Below are 20,150 nucleotides of genomic sequence, written 5' to 3'. Positions count from 1 at the left end.
CTGCGCAGGCTCCGTAGCTTTCTCTTTTCATAGCGGCTCCTCCGCCATCACCCGTTCGCCTATAGAAGTATGAAAATACAGACTGGCCCCTCCCCCTCCCCCCGTTCGCTTCCGACTTCCATGTATGGAAGGCTGAGCTTATCCTTTGGTCCAATTTCAACATGCAGAAGGATGGGGCAATTATCATCCAGCATTGACTGGGTATTGTGTGATATATTTTAAAGAGATAGTAGATGTCCCGAAGGCCTTTTTTCAAGAAGCAACTGGCCTGAGCAAGGGGTTGGACTAGAAGACCTCTAAGGTCCCTTCCAACTCTGTTATTCTGTTCTTTCTTGTTTTTCTGTGAAGATGTTTCACTTCTCCTCCAAGGAACTTCTTCTGTTCGGATTCAGTCAAAGTTCCGACTTAGTCAGAACTGAAGAAACTTCTTGAATGAGAAGTGAAACGTCTTCAGAGAAAATCCAGTTGCCTCTTGAAAAATCACCTTTGGGACAACTATGACTGAGAATCTCCATAGATACTTACTCATGGATCTTATTTTATCCTTCTTTCCCCGCAACAAAATATAGACCTGGTAAATTATTAGGGACATACATAACTGTACTTGCAATTCATAAACCATCGTGACGGGCCATGTGCTAAAACAAAGCCAGGTCATGGCACACACTTTAAAGTAAATCAGGAAGCCTATAATTGTGCAGTCAGGCTGGCAAGAACAAAGAATGCTTAGCCACAGGAGAGATGCATGTGTAACAATCCTGGCTAATTAGAAAGCTGATAAAAGTAACAGGAGTTAGCCAACTTGCAGACCTCAGCTAACAGGGATAGAGATGGCCTGCAGCAAATCAAATGTGTATTAGATAACTCCTAGGGCATCCATTAGCCAAGACTTGAGAATAGGGACAGCTAGAGACCAATAGAACAAAATGTAGAATTATTACTAAAATGTTTATTAGATGGTATTTCTTATTATCTCATTTTGTCCCACCTTCTACTTTAGTGAAAATGTATAAAACTTACTCAATCCTTTGTTCTTGGCTCTTGGCATTTTGACCAGGAGCCATTTTCCTTGGAGTACTCCAATAAAATGCAATCAGAAAACCCGCACCTCATGTCTGGCATCTATCATTGGCTTTGGCACCAGGCTCAAAACCGAATTGGGGTCAACAATTGTTTCTCAACTTCTGAACTTTAAGATGTTTGGACTTCAACTGGCAGAATTCACGTACTAGCATGCTGTCAAGGGAATTCTGGAAGTTGAAGTCTACACATATTAAAGTTCAGAAGTTGAGAAACATTCATGAATTAAATCACACATGGACCTATGCCCTATTTAAAGTTTGAGCTTCTTTTAACCCCAGGTCATAAAACACTTATTTTTTAATTGGCCATAATGGTACTGTTTCTTATTACTAGGTTATTACTGTATTGATTTGACTAATGATTCTCATCATCTTTGTTCAGTTTCTTATTTGAAGTTAATATTACCTCTTAAATTTAAACTGCTAATATGATTTCTTGTATATGTTTCCGTGCCATTTTACTTGAAAGAATAAGGTATTCATTTCTTTGCCTTTTTCCCCCCTGTCTTAACCAGACAGGTAGTCTTTGATTTACAACAGTTCATTTAACAGTACGTTTGAAGTTACTGTAAGGCCCAAACTCTCTCCCTTTCAAACTATAAGAATGAACTTCTGAAAACTGGGTATCTCAAAAGGAATTCTTTATTGTGAAAAGGAAGCTATCCAGGTATTAGTCAAAGCAGAGTCTAATATGCCTCCAGGCATACAGCAGAGATAAAGGGAGTTAGAACTGATGTGGATTTCGTCAATGCAAAGAAGCAACATGTTAATTCCCACCCCACACACTTTTTTTTTTCCTGGGAGCGTAGTTGAAGAAAGTTTCCCAGGAAGTTTCTCTTGGAGCTGGAATTTTTATGGCCCCTTCTCCTCTTGCTGTCTGTGGTGGTTAGCTGGCAGCAGGTGCAGATGGTGGAGGAGAGCAAGGACTCAGATGAGGGGCCAAGGCCATTAGGGAGTGGACTGCTGCCTTCAGAGATTATGGGGGCTGGCAGCAGCGATGAGGAGGTTCCCGAGGAGCCTGTGCCAAGTGTGCGTGCACGCAGGATTGCTCATAGGAAAGAACAGCTGCAGCAGTGCGGACGATTCGGGAGTAAGTCTGCAAGGTAATGGCCCCTCCCTCAAGAGGATAAAAGCCAGGTTTGAAGAAGCGTTCTTTGCAGAAGGCAAAGACGCTCTGAAACTCAGCCTCGTGGACATTATAGTTAGCATTTGCAAACTCTTATAAACTAGTTCTTATCTCTGGGTTTTTAGCAGCCTTGACAAACAACTTGTCAAAGCTCTTTCTTGTCAGAGCTAATTAGTTGGAAGCAGCCTTTTATCTGCGAAGAAACAGAATTTGTAGATTAACCTTTAAAACGTGGGGGCTGCTGCCTTTGTCTTGTGTTTGTTCTCTTGGAACCCGGTTGGGTCAGAACACTATCTCTCCAAGAGGTGACAAGTTTCCAGGCATCTGGGCTCCAGTCCCTAGTTGTATATCATGTGCAAGTTATACAGATTCAATACAAGATTTAAGATATTCAGGTTACATCAAAAAGGATTACTTGTACCAATTTCCCCCCCCCACCCTGCCTTTCTTCTTCCATTGAAGGATGGCAGATACACGGATCTGACAGTTACAATGGCACTGGAAAAAAGTGACTTATGACCATCTTTCACACTTACAACCATTGCAGCATCCCCAATGGTCACGTGATCAAAACTGAGATGCTTGGGAACTGACTCACATTTATGACCATTGTAGTCTACCGGGATCATGTGATCACCTTTTACTGACTACCAAAGTCATTGGGAAAACCTGATCCACTTAACAACCTCGTTACTAATTTAACAATTGCAGTGATTTACTCAACAACTGTGGCAAGAAAGGTCGTAAAATGGAGCGAAATTCAACTGAACAAATGTCTCACTTAGCAACAAAAAATGTTGGGCTCAATTGTGGTCGTAAGTCGAGGACGGCCTGAAAAAGCTCTTTTTAAAAAGAACAGAGCAGGACTTCCAGGATGCAATCCCAGCTGCTCTGCCATTTTTGACACACAGACAGACAGACACACATCGTCACACAGAATCGGAGGAGGAGGCGGTGTGGGAGTCCGGGCCGGCATCAAGGCAACCTGAGCGCTCCAAGGTGGAAGAGGGAATGGAGCTGTCAGAGAGGGAGGCAGAGGCAGAGCCTGGGCTGTCTGTCAGCCCTCGGATGGAAGGTCAACAGCCCCCAGGTCTGGGGGCGGCTGATGAGGAAGAGGAGGAACAGCTGGGTCCAGTGCCTGAGACTTGGATGCACAGAAAGCAGAGAAGAGGAGAGCAGTGGAAATCTATGGGCTGGTCCTTGGGATGGAAGAACCACTGCTGCTAGCGAAGCCCCTACCCTAGCTCTGGGGATAAAAGGCAGGGGGTGGAGATGAATAGGTGTGGAGGACAACTATTCATCTCCCTGCAGGAGAAAGAGAGAGACAGAGAGAGAGACTTTTTGCTGGCACCAATAAAGGAATCATTGATTTAACTACAGAGGGTTTGTCGTATTTGGGAGCCGGGTCAGATCAGAAAGAGAAGGGGAGAGGAGGATCTGGGTTGCTGCAATGCAAGGAGACTCGTCTCAACTAGTAGTTCCTAAATGGGCCCATTAGAATCAGTTGATCCATGTGTAGTTGAGATATGTTTACATCATTTTACAGTCAATCACATTTGGGTTGTGATGGGACCATTTAGCCTTGGGCTTCCATTCTAGTTCATAACGGTGGCTGAATATTTTGCAAGTCACAATCCAACAACTGATCTAGAAAGTTAGTGTGTTGTGGTGGTTAAACTGTAATAGAGCCAGGACTTCCGGTTTGAATGGCTTCGGCGACAAATAGAAATCCGCGATTGTACGCGGTTTCTCTCTGGGCTCACCACTGGAGCGCCCCGAGCTGGCTGATTTCAGGGCTAAGCCACCCTGTAGAGGTGGTGAAGAGGGGGGAGACCACCAGCAGGGTCGAGGAGAGCCGCATCTCTCCTCCTCAGCTGGCCATTACTCCCTTTCCCGAAGGCAGTTGCAGCAGTGGTCAGAAATGGCCACCACAAAGAAGAACTCGACCAGAAAAGAATGTGCAGGAGGAAGATAAGAAGTGAAAGTTTTGGCTGACTGGGTTAAATTGTAAAAGCAACAACCAAGGTACCCTGGAATTTAAACTTATAAAAAATAACATCGTTCCCAAAGAAGAGTCGGAAGCAGCAAAGGAAAGTGAAAAGGGAAAGGTTTGGCTTTTTTTTCCTTCTCTCTCCATCCCTACACTGACAACTAAGAGTCTTAAATTAGAAATCAGAAAAATCTGCTTTGACATTAATAGACAACTAAGATGAAAATAAAACAAAATGCCAAAGGGATAATAAAGATTTCTGGACATTAAAAACTTCCTTTTTCATAAGCAGGAAGGGAGAGAAAAAGAATAAGGGCAGGATCTGGAAAGAGGGAGGAGACTGCCTGGAATTAAAAAGAATCTAAAGTAAAACTTCAACAAGACTTCTAAAAGATACATTTTAACTGAAACTTTGCAACTAAATAGTAACCCCAGGAAGAGAAAGTGAAAAAAAGAGCAAAAAAGAAACAGCTTGCGTGTATTTGGATTATTTGGTGATTTTTGGATTTTTGGTTATTATATTTGAATGACTAAAATCAATTGGGTGGTTGTTTAAAAATTTATACCACTTCTGGATGAATTGAAAATGGAACTTAAAAAGTATAAAGAAGATGCACAAGAAGGGAGGGGTTCTTTTGGCTTCGTTTTTCAATTCTTAGAAATGGAGATTTGGAACTATGAGAAAAAACAAGAAACGTCTGCAAAACAAGAAGACTGGGACAAAGAAGAAGCCATCTTTAATGAACAAGCAATTTTATGTGGGGAAGAAAAAGAAAGGGGGGAAAGAGAATGGAGAATTTAACACTTAAAAAAACAACCAAAGAAAAGAAAAATAATTCAAAAAATAAGTATAATACTGGAAAGCAACAGAAGAGGGGAATACAGAAGAGAGAAATAGACCTAGAGAGACAAGGGGGTAAAAAGGGGAGAGAGAAGAAGAGAGGGAAGAAGGAAAGGTAAAAAAGTTATAAAGGACAGAAACAAAATATAGAAAAACAGGGCCTATTTAGAGATAATGGGTGAAAATTTAACTGAAAAAGGGATTCTGTAAAGGTACATAAGATTGCATTGTTATATTAGTAATAGAAATAACTTTAGAAAATTGGAAACAACGTTATGATTAAAATGAGGGATAAAATAGTTAGTGTAATTTAGTGAAATGTTTGTGAATAAAATAAGTGAAATAAAATAAATGAGAAAATTGAATTAGGAAGGAACAGGAACATTTTAATTAGTTAATGTTTTATAAAATATAAGTGAAGGGGGGAAATTGATTATGGAAAGCTTATAATTGTCCCCATAGAAGTATGATATTTAATTGAAAAGTAATGTTAAAGATGTTAAGACTTTAATGAATATTAATATTAATGATAGAATTGAATTGGAATGGAATGTTGTTTTAATTATATACATTTATAATTTTTTCCCTTTTTTAAAGAATACAGTGTGTATTTTAAGAATGTACCAAGCAGAATCCGAATGGAAGTTATGTATTATATTGAATGTTACAACTTTAGGGAAAAGATATAAAGATGTCATACTCCAATCAGTAACTACAGGAGAAATTTTGTTTAATGAGAAAAGATAATAGATAACTGAAACAGGACAGACAAAAAATATAAATACAATGATTTGAATAGAGACGAGATAATTAAAATAAAATTGAGAAAATTAAAAGAGGGGAGAAGCTATGCAGAAAATGTAAAATAGTAATAAGATATGGAATAGAATATAAAAATGAGCATGAACCTGAATTTGTGTCTGTACGAAGAAGTGTAACCCGGGATTATGCTGCTTTCAAAAAAGATGTTTTATTTGTATTTTTTTTCTTTGTGAAAACTCAAATAAAATTTACAAAAAAAACCCAAAACTGTAATAGAGCCAAGGGGATCTGGGTAAGTGCCATATATATGGCATTGTTTCCTTAACCTTAACATTCCCAAAATATCCCTTAAACAGAAATTGAAGAATAAGGTCAAAGTGAAACTTCTACTATCTACCTAGTCAGACTACTGACTTATCTTATTCAGGGATGTCTACCTCAATGCCAGACCTCAGTGTTTTCCAGCCTACTTTGAGATGGACTGATTACGCCTCTTCAAATTAGTGTCAAGTCTTAGCTATTGCATAATAGATTTTCTGTATAGGACCATCTGTCCCCAAGCTGAATCTTTAGAATAACTTTGTTGACCAGAGGAGCCTCAATTCATTTCCAGAGTGGGATTCCATGTGCCTGGTTGTACCATTTGCATAATATGAAGCTATCATTCAGAACAGCGGTCCCCAAACTTCCCAGCTTTGCGGATCAGTGGTGGCGGCAGCGGGAGAGGAGAGGGGATTATTTCAGGCGAGTGGTGGGCGAGTGTGTGGGCCAAGCATGCTCGCCATGTGCACAAATAGAGCTTTGTGTTTGCATGCACTTGCCTGCCATTCATGCAAGTGGAGCCCTGCTTGGAAGGCCCAGTTCCAAATGATTTGGAACAGTGGTGGTAGTCTACCAGTTCGGCCCAGTTTGGCCAAGCTCTGAAGATCATCTGGGAGCCAACCGGTTTGCTCTGACGATCAGCTGATAGGCCCATTCACTCACCCCAGCTCCAAACTGTCCTTTATTTCCCGCCTTTGAAGTTCAGCTGCCTCGCGCGGCACATGGATTGCCGTGCATCAGCTGTTGAAGACACAGGGAGAGTGCAGGAGTGCAGGAAAAGGTCAGTAGGAAAGCCTCTGTGTGCGTGTGAAGCACACATTTGCCACATGCGCAAAGCGTGGGTGCGTGTGCAAAGCACACCCACAAAGCCACGCACACTGAACCGGTGGTAAAACAATTTGAATCCTGCCACTGGTTTGGAACCCTGATTTAGAAGCACCCATCATGGTTCTGTTGTTGTCGTGATACCCTGTTGCCTGGACTGCCTGGACTAGTACCGGCCATTTTTTTGGGGGGGGGGGGCAAGATTCCAGAGATGGCTTGCCATGGCCTTCTTCCTTGGGCTGACAGAGAGTGAATGGCCCAAGGTGACCTGGCTGACTTTGTGCCTAGGCACTAGAACTCACAGCCTCCTGGTTTCTAGATTTGTTGCCTTAACCACTAAACCCCTGGTGTAGTCTCAGAAAAATTAGTGGAATTATTGCGGAGCTGATTTTGAGCAACAACTGAACGACTTAGTCTCTTTATGAGTATGGTGCAAAGTTTATTATTTGCATTGAAGTAGCACAGCCAAGTGGAATCCATTGGATGAGGTATTTGCGTTATCAATGTATATTCATAATAAACCTCCTCCCAACTATACCAGAGAGGCAGGGAAGGGGAAAGAGGCTGTGGCAGACTGAAACACACTAGAAGCATTCATCTGTCCCATATTATGTAACCAAGAGTGGGGATTTGAAGATGACAACATCTCCCACACCTCGCATCCTTTCCTTAGTATCAACAAGGGCAAAGCATTTGATCTTCATAGTTTGCTTAAACCATGTTTCTGAAATGACTATGAACATACAGTGGTACCTTGGTACTCAACTGCTTTGAAACGCATCCAATTTGGTACCCAATGCATTTTTGAAAGAAAAAAAGAATTCCTGACACTCGTCTTTTGTTTGGCACACAGTGCACAAGCTAGAACAGTGATGGTGAACCGTTTTGTTGTGGTGTGCTGAAAGCGCGTTCATGCCGGCATCCACAATACAATGTGACCCTTCCCCCCTGTGCATGCGCACGCAACCACCCCCCCCCGGCCCTTTACCTGCACTGCACATGCACGCACCTCCCACTGATTTTTGGCCCATTTGAGGCCTTTTTCAGCCTCCCAGAGACTCGAGGGAAGCCTCTTCAGCCTTCGGAGGCTGAAAAACAGGCCTTCCGGAAATACCAGAAGTGCCCATTTTCAGCCTTCGGTGGGCCTCCGGAGCCTGCGGGAGGTCATTTTCTCCCTCCCAGGGACTCACAGGAAGTCTCTGCAGCTTTTGGAGTTCAAAAACCGGGCCCATTTTGGCACTTCCGGTATTTCCAGAAATATCGGAAGTGCTGAAACGGGCCCATTTTTCAGCCTCCAAAGGGGCTTGTGTGTCCGCACAAATGGCTCTGCGTGCCACCTGTGGTACACGTGCCATAGGTTCACCATCATGGAGCTAGAACATGTACCGGTGCTGGCTGCCTTGTTGTGACATGCTGTATAATTCCTTATGAGAAAAATTGGTTTGGTAATCATCATTTTTGGTACTCATCGTGCTTCCCAGAACCAATTAGCGATGAGTACAGAGGTACCACTGTATTCTGAAAATATATTGCATCTAGTAAAGTCAACTCATCATTTCAAAGATGTTTGAGATACGCTCAGATGTCCCAAGCAGGGATGCTAACGGTTTTGGGAGAGCAACTTTTACTGTCCAAATCCTCCACCTTCAGCCCGCGGTGAACTGGCTGCCCATTTTTGGCAAGAAACAATCCTGCTTTCAAAATACTGCTTTCTCCGGAATCCGAGGGCTGCGCTGAATCCGAGCCTTGAACTTCAACGAATATCCGATTGCGTGCTCTAAAAAGAGGCCTGCTGTGGTTGCGATCAGAATACGTTTCTTGACGTTCCTTCTCTGCTGAGCAAAAGTGGATTTTGAAAGCAGCTTGGAATCCCCTCCGAAAGTTTTCATTGAAGTACCCATAGATGATTGGATTGATGCTACTGTTAAAGAAAGCCAGCCAGTGGGCAAATGGGAAAAAATAAACCGTGATGAGGCTAAGCTGATGGTAATCCAGGTTCCCATAATCGGTCATCAGCATTAAAGTCCAAAGGGGCAGCCAAGAGAGACTGAAGAACAAGGCCACAATAATTAGCATATGGATCACTTTTATTTTCCTCTTAGAGATCCTTCTTCCCTTGCTATCCTCCGATTGGGAGCCTCTAATAGGTGCGGAGGACTTGAACAGTTTCAAGGAGATCCGAGCGTACATGACCACAATTGCGATGAGAGGGCCAAGATAAATGTGTGAGAAGAGGACAGTGGTGTAGATCTTGCGCATTTTGGGGTCTGGCCAGGCTTCCCAGCAGGAGTAAAAAGGATAGGAATTATTGTAAGCATCCAGCATGAAGTGGTTTTCGTCTCGAGTGACCGTCAAGGTAACTGCGGAGGGACACATTATGATGAAGGCTAAGACCCAAATGATGATGATGATGATCAGAGCTACCTGTAGAGTTAGTTTTTGTCTGAAAGGATACACAATGCAGCGGAACCTGGAAGAAAAAGAAAAAACAGTCTACTCAAATATTGGAAATGCTGTTTGAAACAAGCCTCCTTTTGAGATTTGCTGTAATATCTACTCAGCCATCTACTGGGAAGTGTTTTCCCATCTATTGGGAATCTTTAGATCGCTGCCTGGTGTGTTAATTATAACATGCAACCCACGAACTTTGTTAAAAAGGAATATTTGTTCCAACTCGACAACAAGCTCTCATCAGCAAAGAATAGGTACATTGAGGAAAGGAAAGAAAAAACACACCAAAAGATTTAGAGAGACCTGGGCTCAGATTCTTCTTCTGCTGTAAACTATCAATTTTTATTACTCAACCCAGACTACCTTGCAGGAATTGCTGTGATTGGATAGTCCCAATATAAAAAAATAATCATATAATAAAATTTGTCAGAAAAGGTGCTGACAATATCTTCCTGGTTTTAAATTTATATATTGTTAAGCAACCAGACTTGAAATTCTAGACATAGAAAACCTTGAATTATGCTGTCTTCGGTCTGATGTAAGTATGGTATATAAAATCATACATTGCAATGACTTACCTGTCAATGAATACTTCAGCTTCAACCATAACAACACTAGAGCAAACAATAGATACAAACTCAAGGTAAACCGCATCAAATTTGATTGCAGGAAATACGACTTCAGTAACAGAGTGGTCAATGTCTGGAATACTCTACCTGACTCTGTGGTTTCTTCCCCAAACCCCAAAAACTTTAACCTTAGACTGTCTACTATTGACCTCACCCCTTTCCTAAGGGGCCTGTAGGGGGCATGCATAAGCGCACCAACGTGCCTACCGTCCCTGTCCTATTGGTTCTTTTATTTTTCTTATACGTACCCATTTCATGTATTCATAACTGTGTATATACTTACACCTATTATCTTGTAAGCGATTGACAAATCAAATAAATAAGTAAATAAAAATAAATAAATAAAAAGGTGCTGACAACATCTTCCTGGTTTTAAATTTATATATTGTTAAGCAACATCCCACCACCGAGAAGGTTCACCCTATATACAGAGAGAGCGCTTATTAACATAAACTCATGATAGAAATTTTATAAAACTAACAATTTATTTTACCAAAGTCATCAATATATGGGGTTCATAAGAGCTAGGATCCAGAGCAGTGGTGGAATTCAAAAATTTTTACTACCAGGTGTGTGGGCATGGCTTGGTGGGCATGGCTTGGCTTAGTGGGCATGGCTTAGTGGGTGTGGCAGGAGAAGGATACTGCAAAATCTCCATTCCCTTCCCACCCCACTAACCTGCTTTCCAGCTCTGTTCTCCTGTGTAGGGCAACCAAAGAAGACCCAGCCAATCAGCTGGGACTCAGGAGGCAGAGAATAGATGGGGGCAGGGCCAATCAGAGGTGGGATTTGCCAGTTCTCCGAACTACCCAAAATTTCCACTACCGGTTCTCCAGAACTGGTCAGAACCTGTTGAATACCCACCTCTGATCCAGAGTTAACTTTAATAGAAAGAATTGTTATAAAAAGAGATGCATAAATAATACTTAAAATTGGCTAAATCAGTTTTAAAAAGTATTAACCAATCCTTTTGGAATCAAGAAGCTCTTTTTGCTTCAGGCAGCAAAAAGAGGCGGGGTTGGGTTTGGAGCAAGTTGGGAGAACAAAAGCTGGAAGAGAAAGGTGAACCAAGAGAACAAATTTCAGATCAGTAGAATGTCAGGTGATTTTGTAGTTTCATTTTCAGATCGAAGGGAAAGAACAGAAAATTAGTGAGGCAAGCTTACCTCTCTACTGCAATGGCCACCAGAGTGAACACGGAAGCTGAGACGGACATGCCTTGGACCAACCCACTCATCTTACACATAAAAGTATCAAATGGCCAGCCTGGAACAATAAGCAGAACATCCTGATAATATCCTAGTCCTAATATCCTTACATCCTAGTCTGACTCCAGCTGTCAAGATTTTGCCTTGTTTAAGAATTGCTGAATCACTTGTAATAAGATACTGTTAAAAAAAATCGAAGCTTTGTTCCTTGATGGACCATCTAATTCATGTGCATTAGAATGTTGCACATGGACACTTGTATATACCTGCACATGAGTGTGGTTGTTGAAGAGGTACTAACAAATTCTGCAAATTGAATGTTTGTGGCTTTAGTAGACGTATGTGTTGTGCTGTTTTTAGTAATATTGTTTTCCTTGTTGATTGAGAGCTGCTCAAAGTTTGACATAAAATGCATAGCTTCATGAATTGTTTCAAATAAGTAAGTAAGTAAGTAAGTAAGTAAGTAAGTAAATAAATAAATAAATAAATAAATAAATAACTGGTATCTTCCACAAAAGTTGGATTTCAATTTCCCAAATTCCCAGAATGAGAAATTTGGGACTGATCTCACCTAGGAGGCATCAGATTAAGGAATGCATAAATAATATAAGCAAAATATAGAACACTTAAATCTGTTAAAAACATTTTGCTTAAAAGGGGATAATCAAACCATTTTGTACCAGATTGGCAATTCTGATTACAGGGGTGTTTGCAAGGGTGATGAAGAAGCTGCCATCTTTATTTTTTGATTACCACTCTACCCCTCTCATGGACACCCCAGACTAGTTATTACTATTTCATTATGAACAATAACAAAGCATCACAAACCTATATCGCGGTGCTGATTAGAAAGCTCCATTCTATTGCAAAATTACAGCAATATGCAATTGCAATTTTTTGCAGTCTCCACTAGGGGTCTCCATGCCCCACATGATCACAGTCAGCCACTGTACCTGTGCCATAGCACTATTCTTCTTGAAGCCTGTTTTAAAAAGTTGAGCATATTTATTTATTTATTTATTTATTTATTCAATCATTTATAAATTTATTTGTCACTCATGTTTTCAAGCAATTTGGACAGCTTGTAGCATTCAGAGGAGAATGCAGAAAATGTTTAGCCCTGGATATGAGAGATGGAGCTTAAAATAAAGATCACATTTTGTTAAAACACAAATTTTTCTGTTTCAACTTACAAAAAAGGAACAACAAGGCAATAAAAAATACATTTTAAGGGATTTGAATTGTGGGGCAGAACTTTTTAGGGGTCTGCTTTGCTGTTAGAGTCTTGGGACCATATAAGGACAAGTGGATACATTTGGTTATATAAAGAGAGCTATTTTATTGTGCTTTTTAGAATTGACAGATTTGCTGGAAATGGGCATCGTTTCTAGTTTTTAAAGACTTTTTTATATGGACTTTATTATTTTTATAAATAACTCAAAGTGGCAAACATACTTCATACTCTTTTCTCCTCTCATTTTCTCTACCACAACAAAGCTGTGTGTGAAGTGAGTCAGGCTGAGAGACAGTGACTGGCCCAAAGTCACCCGGTTGTTTTCATTTAAATATTAAAATAATATTTACATTTGCCTAAGATGGGATTAAAGCCTACAGACTCCTGGTTTCTAGCCTGAGGACTTCATCACTAGACCAAACTGACTTTCTTATTTCTTATTAGCAAATAGAAAAATATTAATGGGATGAGATGCCTGTCCCCCAGTTGTCCCATCTGTGCAATTTCTTGATTATTTTGTCTTATTCAATCATTTTGTCTTATTATTTGTCTTATTCAGTTGGGCTCCAGAGGCTTTCCTTGAGCCTCTGGGAAGGCAAAAATGGCCTCCATGGGCTCTGAAGGCTCTCTGGAGGCCGGAAACAGGCCCATTTCTGGCCTTCCAGTACTTGAGCTTCTGGGAGGGTGAAAAAGGCCTCCTAGGCTCCAGCGGCCAGAAATGGGCCCATTTTTCGCCCTCCCTGAGCCTCTACATGGGCCCTGCACTTATCTGGGATCCCAAATGGGTCAAGTGGGGACTCCTGGGAGGGGCCGGGTGGGTTGGACAGGGCCAGCCAGGGGTGGGATTTGCCAGTTCACCAAACCGGCCATAAAATTAACAACCAGTTTTCCCAAACTGGGGCGAACTGGTAGCAGCCCACCCCTGACCATGGTAGCATCTTCAAAGGCCAATTATTCTGCTACGCAGACCACAAGCAACTGAGGAGGGGCTGACTGGACTTCCATCTTTGTAGCCAGGACATTTGAAGATGTCCCCCATTTGAGAGATGTTCACTGTCGTGATATTATACGGCTTTGTCTTTGCTGCTTTCCAGATTATTGTACCCAACAGCCCTGCCCTATGTTTTAAACCTAAGCCCCACCAAACAGCTTCCCTTGTTTGGAACAGGTGAAATTCGCAGGCTGTCTTACTCAAGGAAAGCTCTAAGCGTTATCTATAGCACGATAATTCCGCATATCGATTTAAAGCTGTCAGTAAACCATGCCCTGAAGAATTTCTGAGAAGAGATAAAATAAGTTGCTCTGTTGGAATGAGAATTTATGTTAATGAAGGAGAAGGAATTTCATGTTTCATCTAATTCATTTCCATATGTTATTTGCAATGTTTGCATTTTAACCTTTCCTTATTATTTATTTTAGGTCATCCTAAGGGATTGAAAGCAAACGAATTATCTGTCATCCCACTACCTTTTCTTATACTTCCCTAATAAATATCATGCACGGTGAAGCATAAAATATATTGCTTAGGATTTTAAGATTCGCTTAGGTTGCATTTTAGCCCAAAGTTCCAAACCTTGGCCTTTGAGTGTTCGAGATGAAGCCAGGACAAAAACTAAATTTAATTTAACGTATACTTAAACTTAAGCTGAATTTATTTTAACTTCAGCTAGTAAGACTGTGGGTAGGCAGCTCCTTCGTATCTGGGGATTTATGTCTATGGTTCTGGGTGGGGTAGCAATGCCCCGACAAACCCACTCTGTAACTGGGTGGGTCTTCCTGGACTCAAGATTCCTGCTCAAGGGGTCTCTCCTCCTGGTTCCCCCCACCACCCAACTTTGGGTTGTGCACTAGTTATGCCTTTCTTGGATCCTAATGACCCATTAATGACCCATTTCCTGGATGGGCTATTAGTACTACAATGTGTTCTACACGAGGCTACCTTTGAAGAATGTCTGGAAGCTGCAACTGGTGCAGAAACCAGTGGCAAACAAGCAGTTTTGGGTGCCACCAGGGAGGTTGATATAACACCTCTGCCACACAAGCTGCATTGTATACCCATTTGTGTTCAGATTCCAGTTCCATGGGTGGGTTATCACCTTTCAAGAACTTCATGGTGTTGGACCAGAATACCTGAGGAACCCTCTCATCCCAGTTACATCAGCCCATTCCACATGGCCAAGCAGGGAGGACATATTGCGCATCCTATTGGTCAGGGAGTTTTGACTGGCGGGATCTAGGAGGAGGGCCTTCTCAGATGCTGCCCCCACCTTATGGAATATCTGACCCCCCCACCCCTTTAAGATGAGTTAAGCTCTCATTCTTCTGGTTTTCCAATTGACTTTGCCAATTACCATGGCAATCTAAAAGTATGATACAGCTCTGAGGGTGGCTGATAGCCTGAAAATTTTCCCTATTAATTTCTTTCAGGCACAACCAACCAGGCCCACACGTGAAGGTTCAAAATTACCAATTTGTTGCTCAAGCCTATCTTCACAAGAGACTAGTAAGACTCATGGTTTGCATCTAGGTAAAATTAGATAAAGGTCAACAGCATGGAGGAAGGGTTGGACTTCACCCTCTTGTGGCTACGTAGAGATTAACTGACAAATATGGGAGTTTAGACATACCAGAGTCAGAGATTTTCAAGTGACACCTTTGATTTCTGTACAATCTAAATCTGATGATTTAGAACTTGTTGTAGCTCCACCTGATGAACTACAGCCTGCAATAGAGAGCAGCTCAAATCCATGTTCAGGACCCTGATGCCTCATTCTTAATTCTGTGGTTGCACTGACCCATAGAGAAACCCATGGATAGATACCCTAAATCAGGAGTCTCCAAGTTTGGCAACTTGAAGACTTGTGTGAAGTCCACAAGTCTTAAAGTTGCCAAGTTTGGAGACTTCTGCCTTAAATATTTTCTTAGGTATTTTCTTAAGGGTTCATCTTTTACTGTCTGGATATCAGAAACACATAGATAGTATATATGTATTTGTTACTGTATTTATAGCCAAACTTTTCTTTTGAGAGCTCACGAGCTTACAAGAGACTCTGCTCTAATATTGTTTCGACAACAACCCTATCAGGTGAATTGAGCTGAGGCAGAAAATGTCAAATCTAAACTGTAAGATAGGGATTTAAACCTAGATCTTTCCACAGAATATTTGTATTTGAAAGTCTGGCCAGACTCTCAAACACAAATATTCTGAGGAAAGATCTAGGTTTAAATCCCTATCTTACAGTTTAGATTTGACATTTTCTGTAAGTGATCACTGGAATTTGGAAACATAATTCAAGAATAACTTTGTAGAATCGACAAACCTAATCAATAAACATAACCCTAGACAGAACTAATGGCTTCTAATCATTTGGTTATATTTTTCTCATATGCAGAGTTCTCCATCTAACACCTCTGTTAAAAAGGCCACTGTTTTCCAGCTCTGTGTCCTTCATTTTCACAGTTACAGTCATTGCATCATTTCAGGGAAGCAAAGTGTATAAGACTTTCATTATTAGGTAGATAAGAGCACAGTGGTCGCATGGATAGGATGCTGGCTTGACAATCCTGCGTTTGAGACCTGGGTGCTGCCATGGGTGAGTTCCTGTCCTTTGTTCCAGCTACTGCCAGGGACATGAAAGGACCCCCCCCCCAAACTGGGCATCCCCTGGGCCAGTGGTCTCCAACCCTGAGGCCACAGACTGGGACTGGTCTGCGGCCCACCAGAAACTGGCCTGTGCAAATGAGCGAAGCCCCATCCATGCACACATGGAATCCAGGCAACATGAGAAACCACACACATCCCAATCCGCAGAAAAACCTACCTCCATGGAACTGATGCCTAGTGCCCAAAAGGTTGTGGGCAGTGGTGATTTCCATTTTTCTTCTACCGATTCAGAAAGCGTACTTTGCATGCGCACTTCGCATGCGTGCGCCAAACTCAAAGACCACCCTCTGTATCAACCCTGGTGAGCTGTGCTGTTTTTTAGCTCAGCTGAGGCGCAGCAATCCATTCTGCGCAAATCTGCTGAGCTAAAAAGCAAGGGAATATAGGATATTTAGGGGTTGGGGCTAGCCAGAGGTGGTATTTGCCAGTTCTCCAAATTACTCAATTTTTCCGCTACCGGTACGCCAGAACAGGTCTGAACTGGCTCAATACCACCTCTGGTTGGGGGCCTTTGCATGGACAATGGTGATGTCACTGGCTAATCCTTTCAATCCAGAAATGCCTCGGTGCTTCCAACGTGAGTACAATATGATTAGCTAGATCACGCCATTTAGTAATATAATTTCATTGTACGCTGCGCAGAGCCATTTGCTTGTAAGATGGGCAGCTATATACATTAGTAAATAAATATCTCAGAAAGAAGACAAAGTACAATTCCCTACTCAATGTCCAAACCACACGTTCCATCACCTTTCATAATAATTCTCTGCCCTCTCCAAGGAAAGTCTTCATACAATTTAATCACAAAAGTAAAAATGTTTTACTTTTTTCCCTCTCCTGAGCAAATGCAGGCAAATAATATACCTATGCTATCTCACAACTATAACCTGTGTATAAAATCGAAAACTAGTATTTGTGCCACTAGCACCTGAGCTGATTTAAGCTACAAAATTAAGGCTGCACTTTCATATAAAATAAAATGCTTTGGGGGCAATAATTTTTTTAATGGAAAATTTGCATCACTTTATTTCATATTTTAAAAGTGTAAGACATTCATAACAGAGCTAGTGATGCTCTCCAACATCATAAAACCTCAAAGTCCAACCTCTTGTAAATTAGTTATCAACCCTCAATATTTGAAGGGATCTTAGCATTTCTTTTCATTTGCCCCTTTTTCAATATTTTCTGAATGTTCTTGGTTTTCGTTTACCTGTAATCAGGTTGTCCACCAGTGTGGTTGGCATACAAAAAATCCCCACCAAGACATCGCTGATTGCTAGGTTGAGGATAAAGAAGTTGGTGACTGTTCGCATCTGCCGGTTCTTTAGCACAATGAAGCACACCAACATGTTGCCAATCATGCACATGAAAAAGATAAAGGCATAGGCAACGATGAACATGGATGCTACTGGAGAAGAATGTTGATAGTAGGGGGAGAAGGTGGAGTTTCCCTTGTAAGTCTCGCCATGGCTTGTGTTCTTAGAGAACGGTGGGCTGCTCTTGGTGGGCTGTGGAATGACACCTGTGAGGGAGAAGAAAGACAGAATAACAGAATTGGGCCTTGAAGATCTTCTAGTCCGGTGATGGCTAACCTATGACACGCGTGTCACTCGTGACACGCCAAGGCACCTTGACTGACACGCCTGTTGGTGTGGGGAAAACCTGCACATTTAGAGGCTGCCTGTGCTCTGCTCCAATCCCTGCTCCCTGCTTGTTGCGTGGAGGCGTGGTGTCACCGCTGCGCAAGATCTTTGCAGCAGAGAACCAGTTTTAACCGCCATAAACTGAGGTTTGTCAGTTTCATTACCTCAGGAACGCTACAGGAGGAAAGGAGATCCATGAGGTTCACAGCCCTGTAAGGTGGCCTTCCGATCCCCACATCCTGCACCTGCAGCCCTGAGACCAGGGAGACGAGTTTCACAGCCCTGTGTGATCACCCCAGCCCAGTCCGTCATAAACCAAATTATTGATATTTCTTGAAGTGACACACAACCCGAGGAAGGCTACACTTTTTCCCAATTTTCAACACACCAAGCTGAAAAGGTTCTAGTCCAACACCCTACTCAAGCAGGAGACCCTATACCATTCCAGACAAGGAGCTGTCTAGTCTCTTCTTAAAAGTCTTCAGTGATGGAGCACCCAGAACTTCTGAAGGTTGAACGGTTCCACTGGTTAATTGTTCTCACTGTTACTGTAGATGTCGATAGAAATTCTCAGTCATCCAGATCATAGTTGTCTCAAAGGTGCTTTTTTCAAGAGGCAACTGGACTCCCTTGTTTTTCTTGAAAGACATTTCGCTTCTCATCCAAGAAGCTTCTTCAGTTCTGACTGGATGGTGGAGAGTAAAAAGATTTATACTCCTTGCAGACAGCTGGCCATTTGCAGATAGACTGTATTTAAAAGACAAAGGCCGCTCTTTCGAAGACAGCAAAGTCCACATTTTGGACAGAGAGGAGGACCACTGGTTTGAAAGAGGTATCAAAGAGGCCATCTATGTCCTCTCTCAACAGAGGAAGAGAGATATGAAATCATCCATTTCCAGTCTACAACACAATCTTTTCAACCGTTCCAAGAAGGCTCCACATACATTTGCATTAGTCAGATGACCCTGACAACACAGATAAACCTCCAGATGGCCTCAAAGACTCTCTAAAAGAATGCAAATGACTAGCTGTCTGCAAGGAGTATAAATCCTTCCCCACCATCCAGTCAGAGCTGAGGAAGCTTCTTTGATGAGAAGTGAAAGGTCTTCAAAGAAAACAAGAAAGTTCAGTTGCTTCTTGAAAAAGCACCTTTGGGTTCTGTTAGGAAATTTTTATTTTGTTCTAGTTTGCTTCTCTCCTTGATTGTTTCTTGCCTTTTAGTGCTTTGCAAAATAGGTTGCCTCCTTCTCCTTTGTGTCAGGCTCTCAAATATTGGAAGACTGCTATCATGTCACCCATAGTCCTTCTTTTCACTAGACTATGCAAACCCAATTCCTGCAATCGTTCTTCGTATGTTTTAGCCTCCAGCTCCCTGATCATCTTTGTTGCCCAGATTCAAAGCCAAAAGAACCACAATCCCTGTAATATGATAGCTAAAGGATGAAAATATATTAAGAATGTCCTGAACGTTAAGAAGGGCCAGGTTCAACAAAACAGAAAGTCAAATCAACTGAATCTGCAGAAACCACGTGGGCGCATCTCAGAAGGTGCCCTCCCTAGCTTCTTTGATGTTCTTCTGCTGTCAGCCTTGCAGAGTAGTCCAGACAGAAACCATGGCCAGAAAGTAGATTTCTCCCCAGCCAACTTTATATCCAAGAGACTTGGCCATGCCCACCTTCAGTCTGTGGGCTCAGTGCCTCTTATACAACTGTTCCCCATCTCTATGGCTCTTCCCCTCTCTATGGTTCCCCTCTCTATGGTTCTCCCAAAGGCCATTTCCACCGTTACCACTACATTTGTGGAATTCCATTTCCCATCATCCCTCACCGTTAGACAATCTGGCTTAGTTTACTACAACTATATTTTAGTAGAACTTTGGAGAACCCGTGTCCCATTGAGTCATTATTTCAGAGATAGTTCCTCATCTAAACTGAGAAGCTAAACGACTATAGCAAAAACAACTTCTGACTTCGTACTGGCTTTCCCATTGAGTTTCATTGTGGGAAACTAGAGGAGACTGGGGACCATCATAAATCTTCCTTTCTCTTTCCCCCTCTCCCTCCCTTTCGCTCAGTTAAAGGTCACGACAAGAAGAGTCTCTATAGTTTATATATCCAGAAGTATCTGCAGGGTGTAGAAGAAAAGACAAATAAACAGTGGCTGAGCAATGGGATTAAAGCTTTGATTGATTTTTTAACGTGTGCCACATGTGCATATGAAAAACAGGTAGGGCTTCACCTGTAGCATCCTGGCCCACCATCTATGACTTTGCCATACCCTGGGGGACACTCCTAATCATACCGGTGGCTACCGATTTTTTTTTTTCCAAGGCAACCAAATAAACTATGGAAAATAAAGCCATTATATTCCAAGC

General features: G+C 41.9%; 1 protein-coding gene across 1 annotated transcript; it reads right to left on the bottom strand.

Annotated features, from left to right (window-relative positions):
* Positions 1-8,525: 8,525 nt before the first annotated feature.
* On the bottom strand, positions 8,526-19,774 carry NPFFR1 (neuropeptide FF receptor 1). Its single transcript, XM_087932153.1, has 4 exons — positions 19,753-19,774; positions 17,344-17,655; positions 11,194-11,293; positions 8,526-9,417 (listed from the first exon to the last, which is right to left on the bottom strand). The coding sequence occupies exons 1-4, from the start codon at positions 19,772-19,774 to the stop codon at positions 8,526-8,528; spliced, it is 1,326 nt and encodes a 441-aa protein (XP_087788279.1).
* Positions 19,775-20,150: the final 376 nt, after the last annotated feature.

The sequence above is a fragment of the Pseudonaja textilis genome, chromosome 4, assembly GCF_049901715.1.
Source record: "Pseudonaja textilis isolate UNSWEBS1 chromosome 4, rPseTex1.2, whole genome shotgun sequence".
NCBI lineage: Eukaryota > Metazoa > Chordata > Lepidosauria > Squamata > Elapidae > Pseudonaja > Pseudonaja textilis.
Note: the sequence above shows the minus strand (reverse complement) of the source record. Positions and strands in the feature narration are given on the sequence as shown.

What these genes read in the sequence shown, in the direction of transcription:
- NPFFR1 (XM_087932153.1), bottom strand. Translation starts at nt 19,774, where the DNA reads ATGAAACTCAATGGGAAAGCCA. An exon ending in GGTGGACAACCTGATTACAG is followed by an intron (nt 11,294 to 17,343) that starts GTAAACGAAAAC and finishes TTATTGTTCCAG; the next exon opens with GCTGGCCATTTGATACTTTT. An exon ending in GTGGCCATTGCAGTAGAGAG is followed by an intron (nt 9,418 to 11,193) that starts GTAAGCTTGCCT and finishes TTTTTCTTCCAG; the next exon opens with GTTCCGCTGCATTGTGTATC.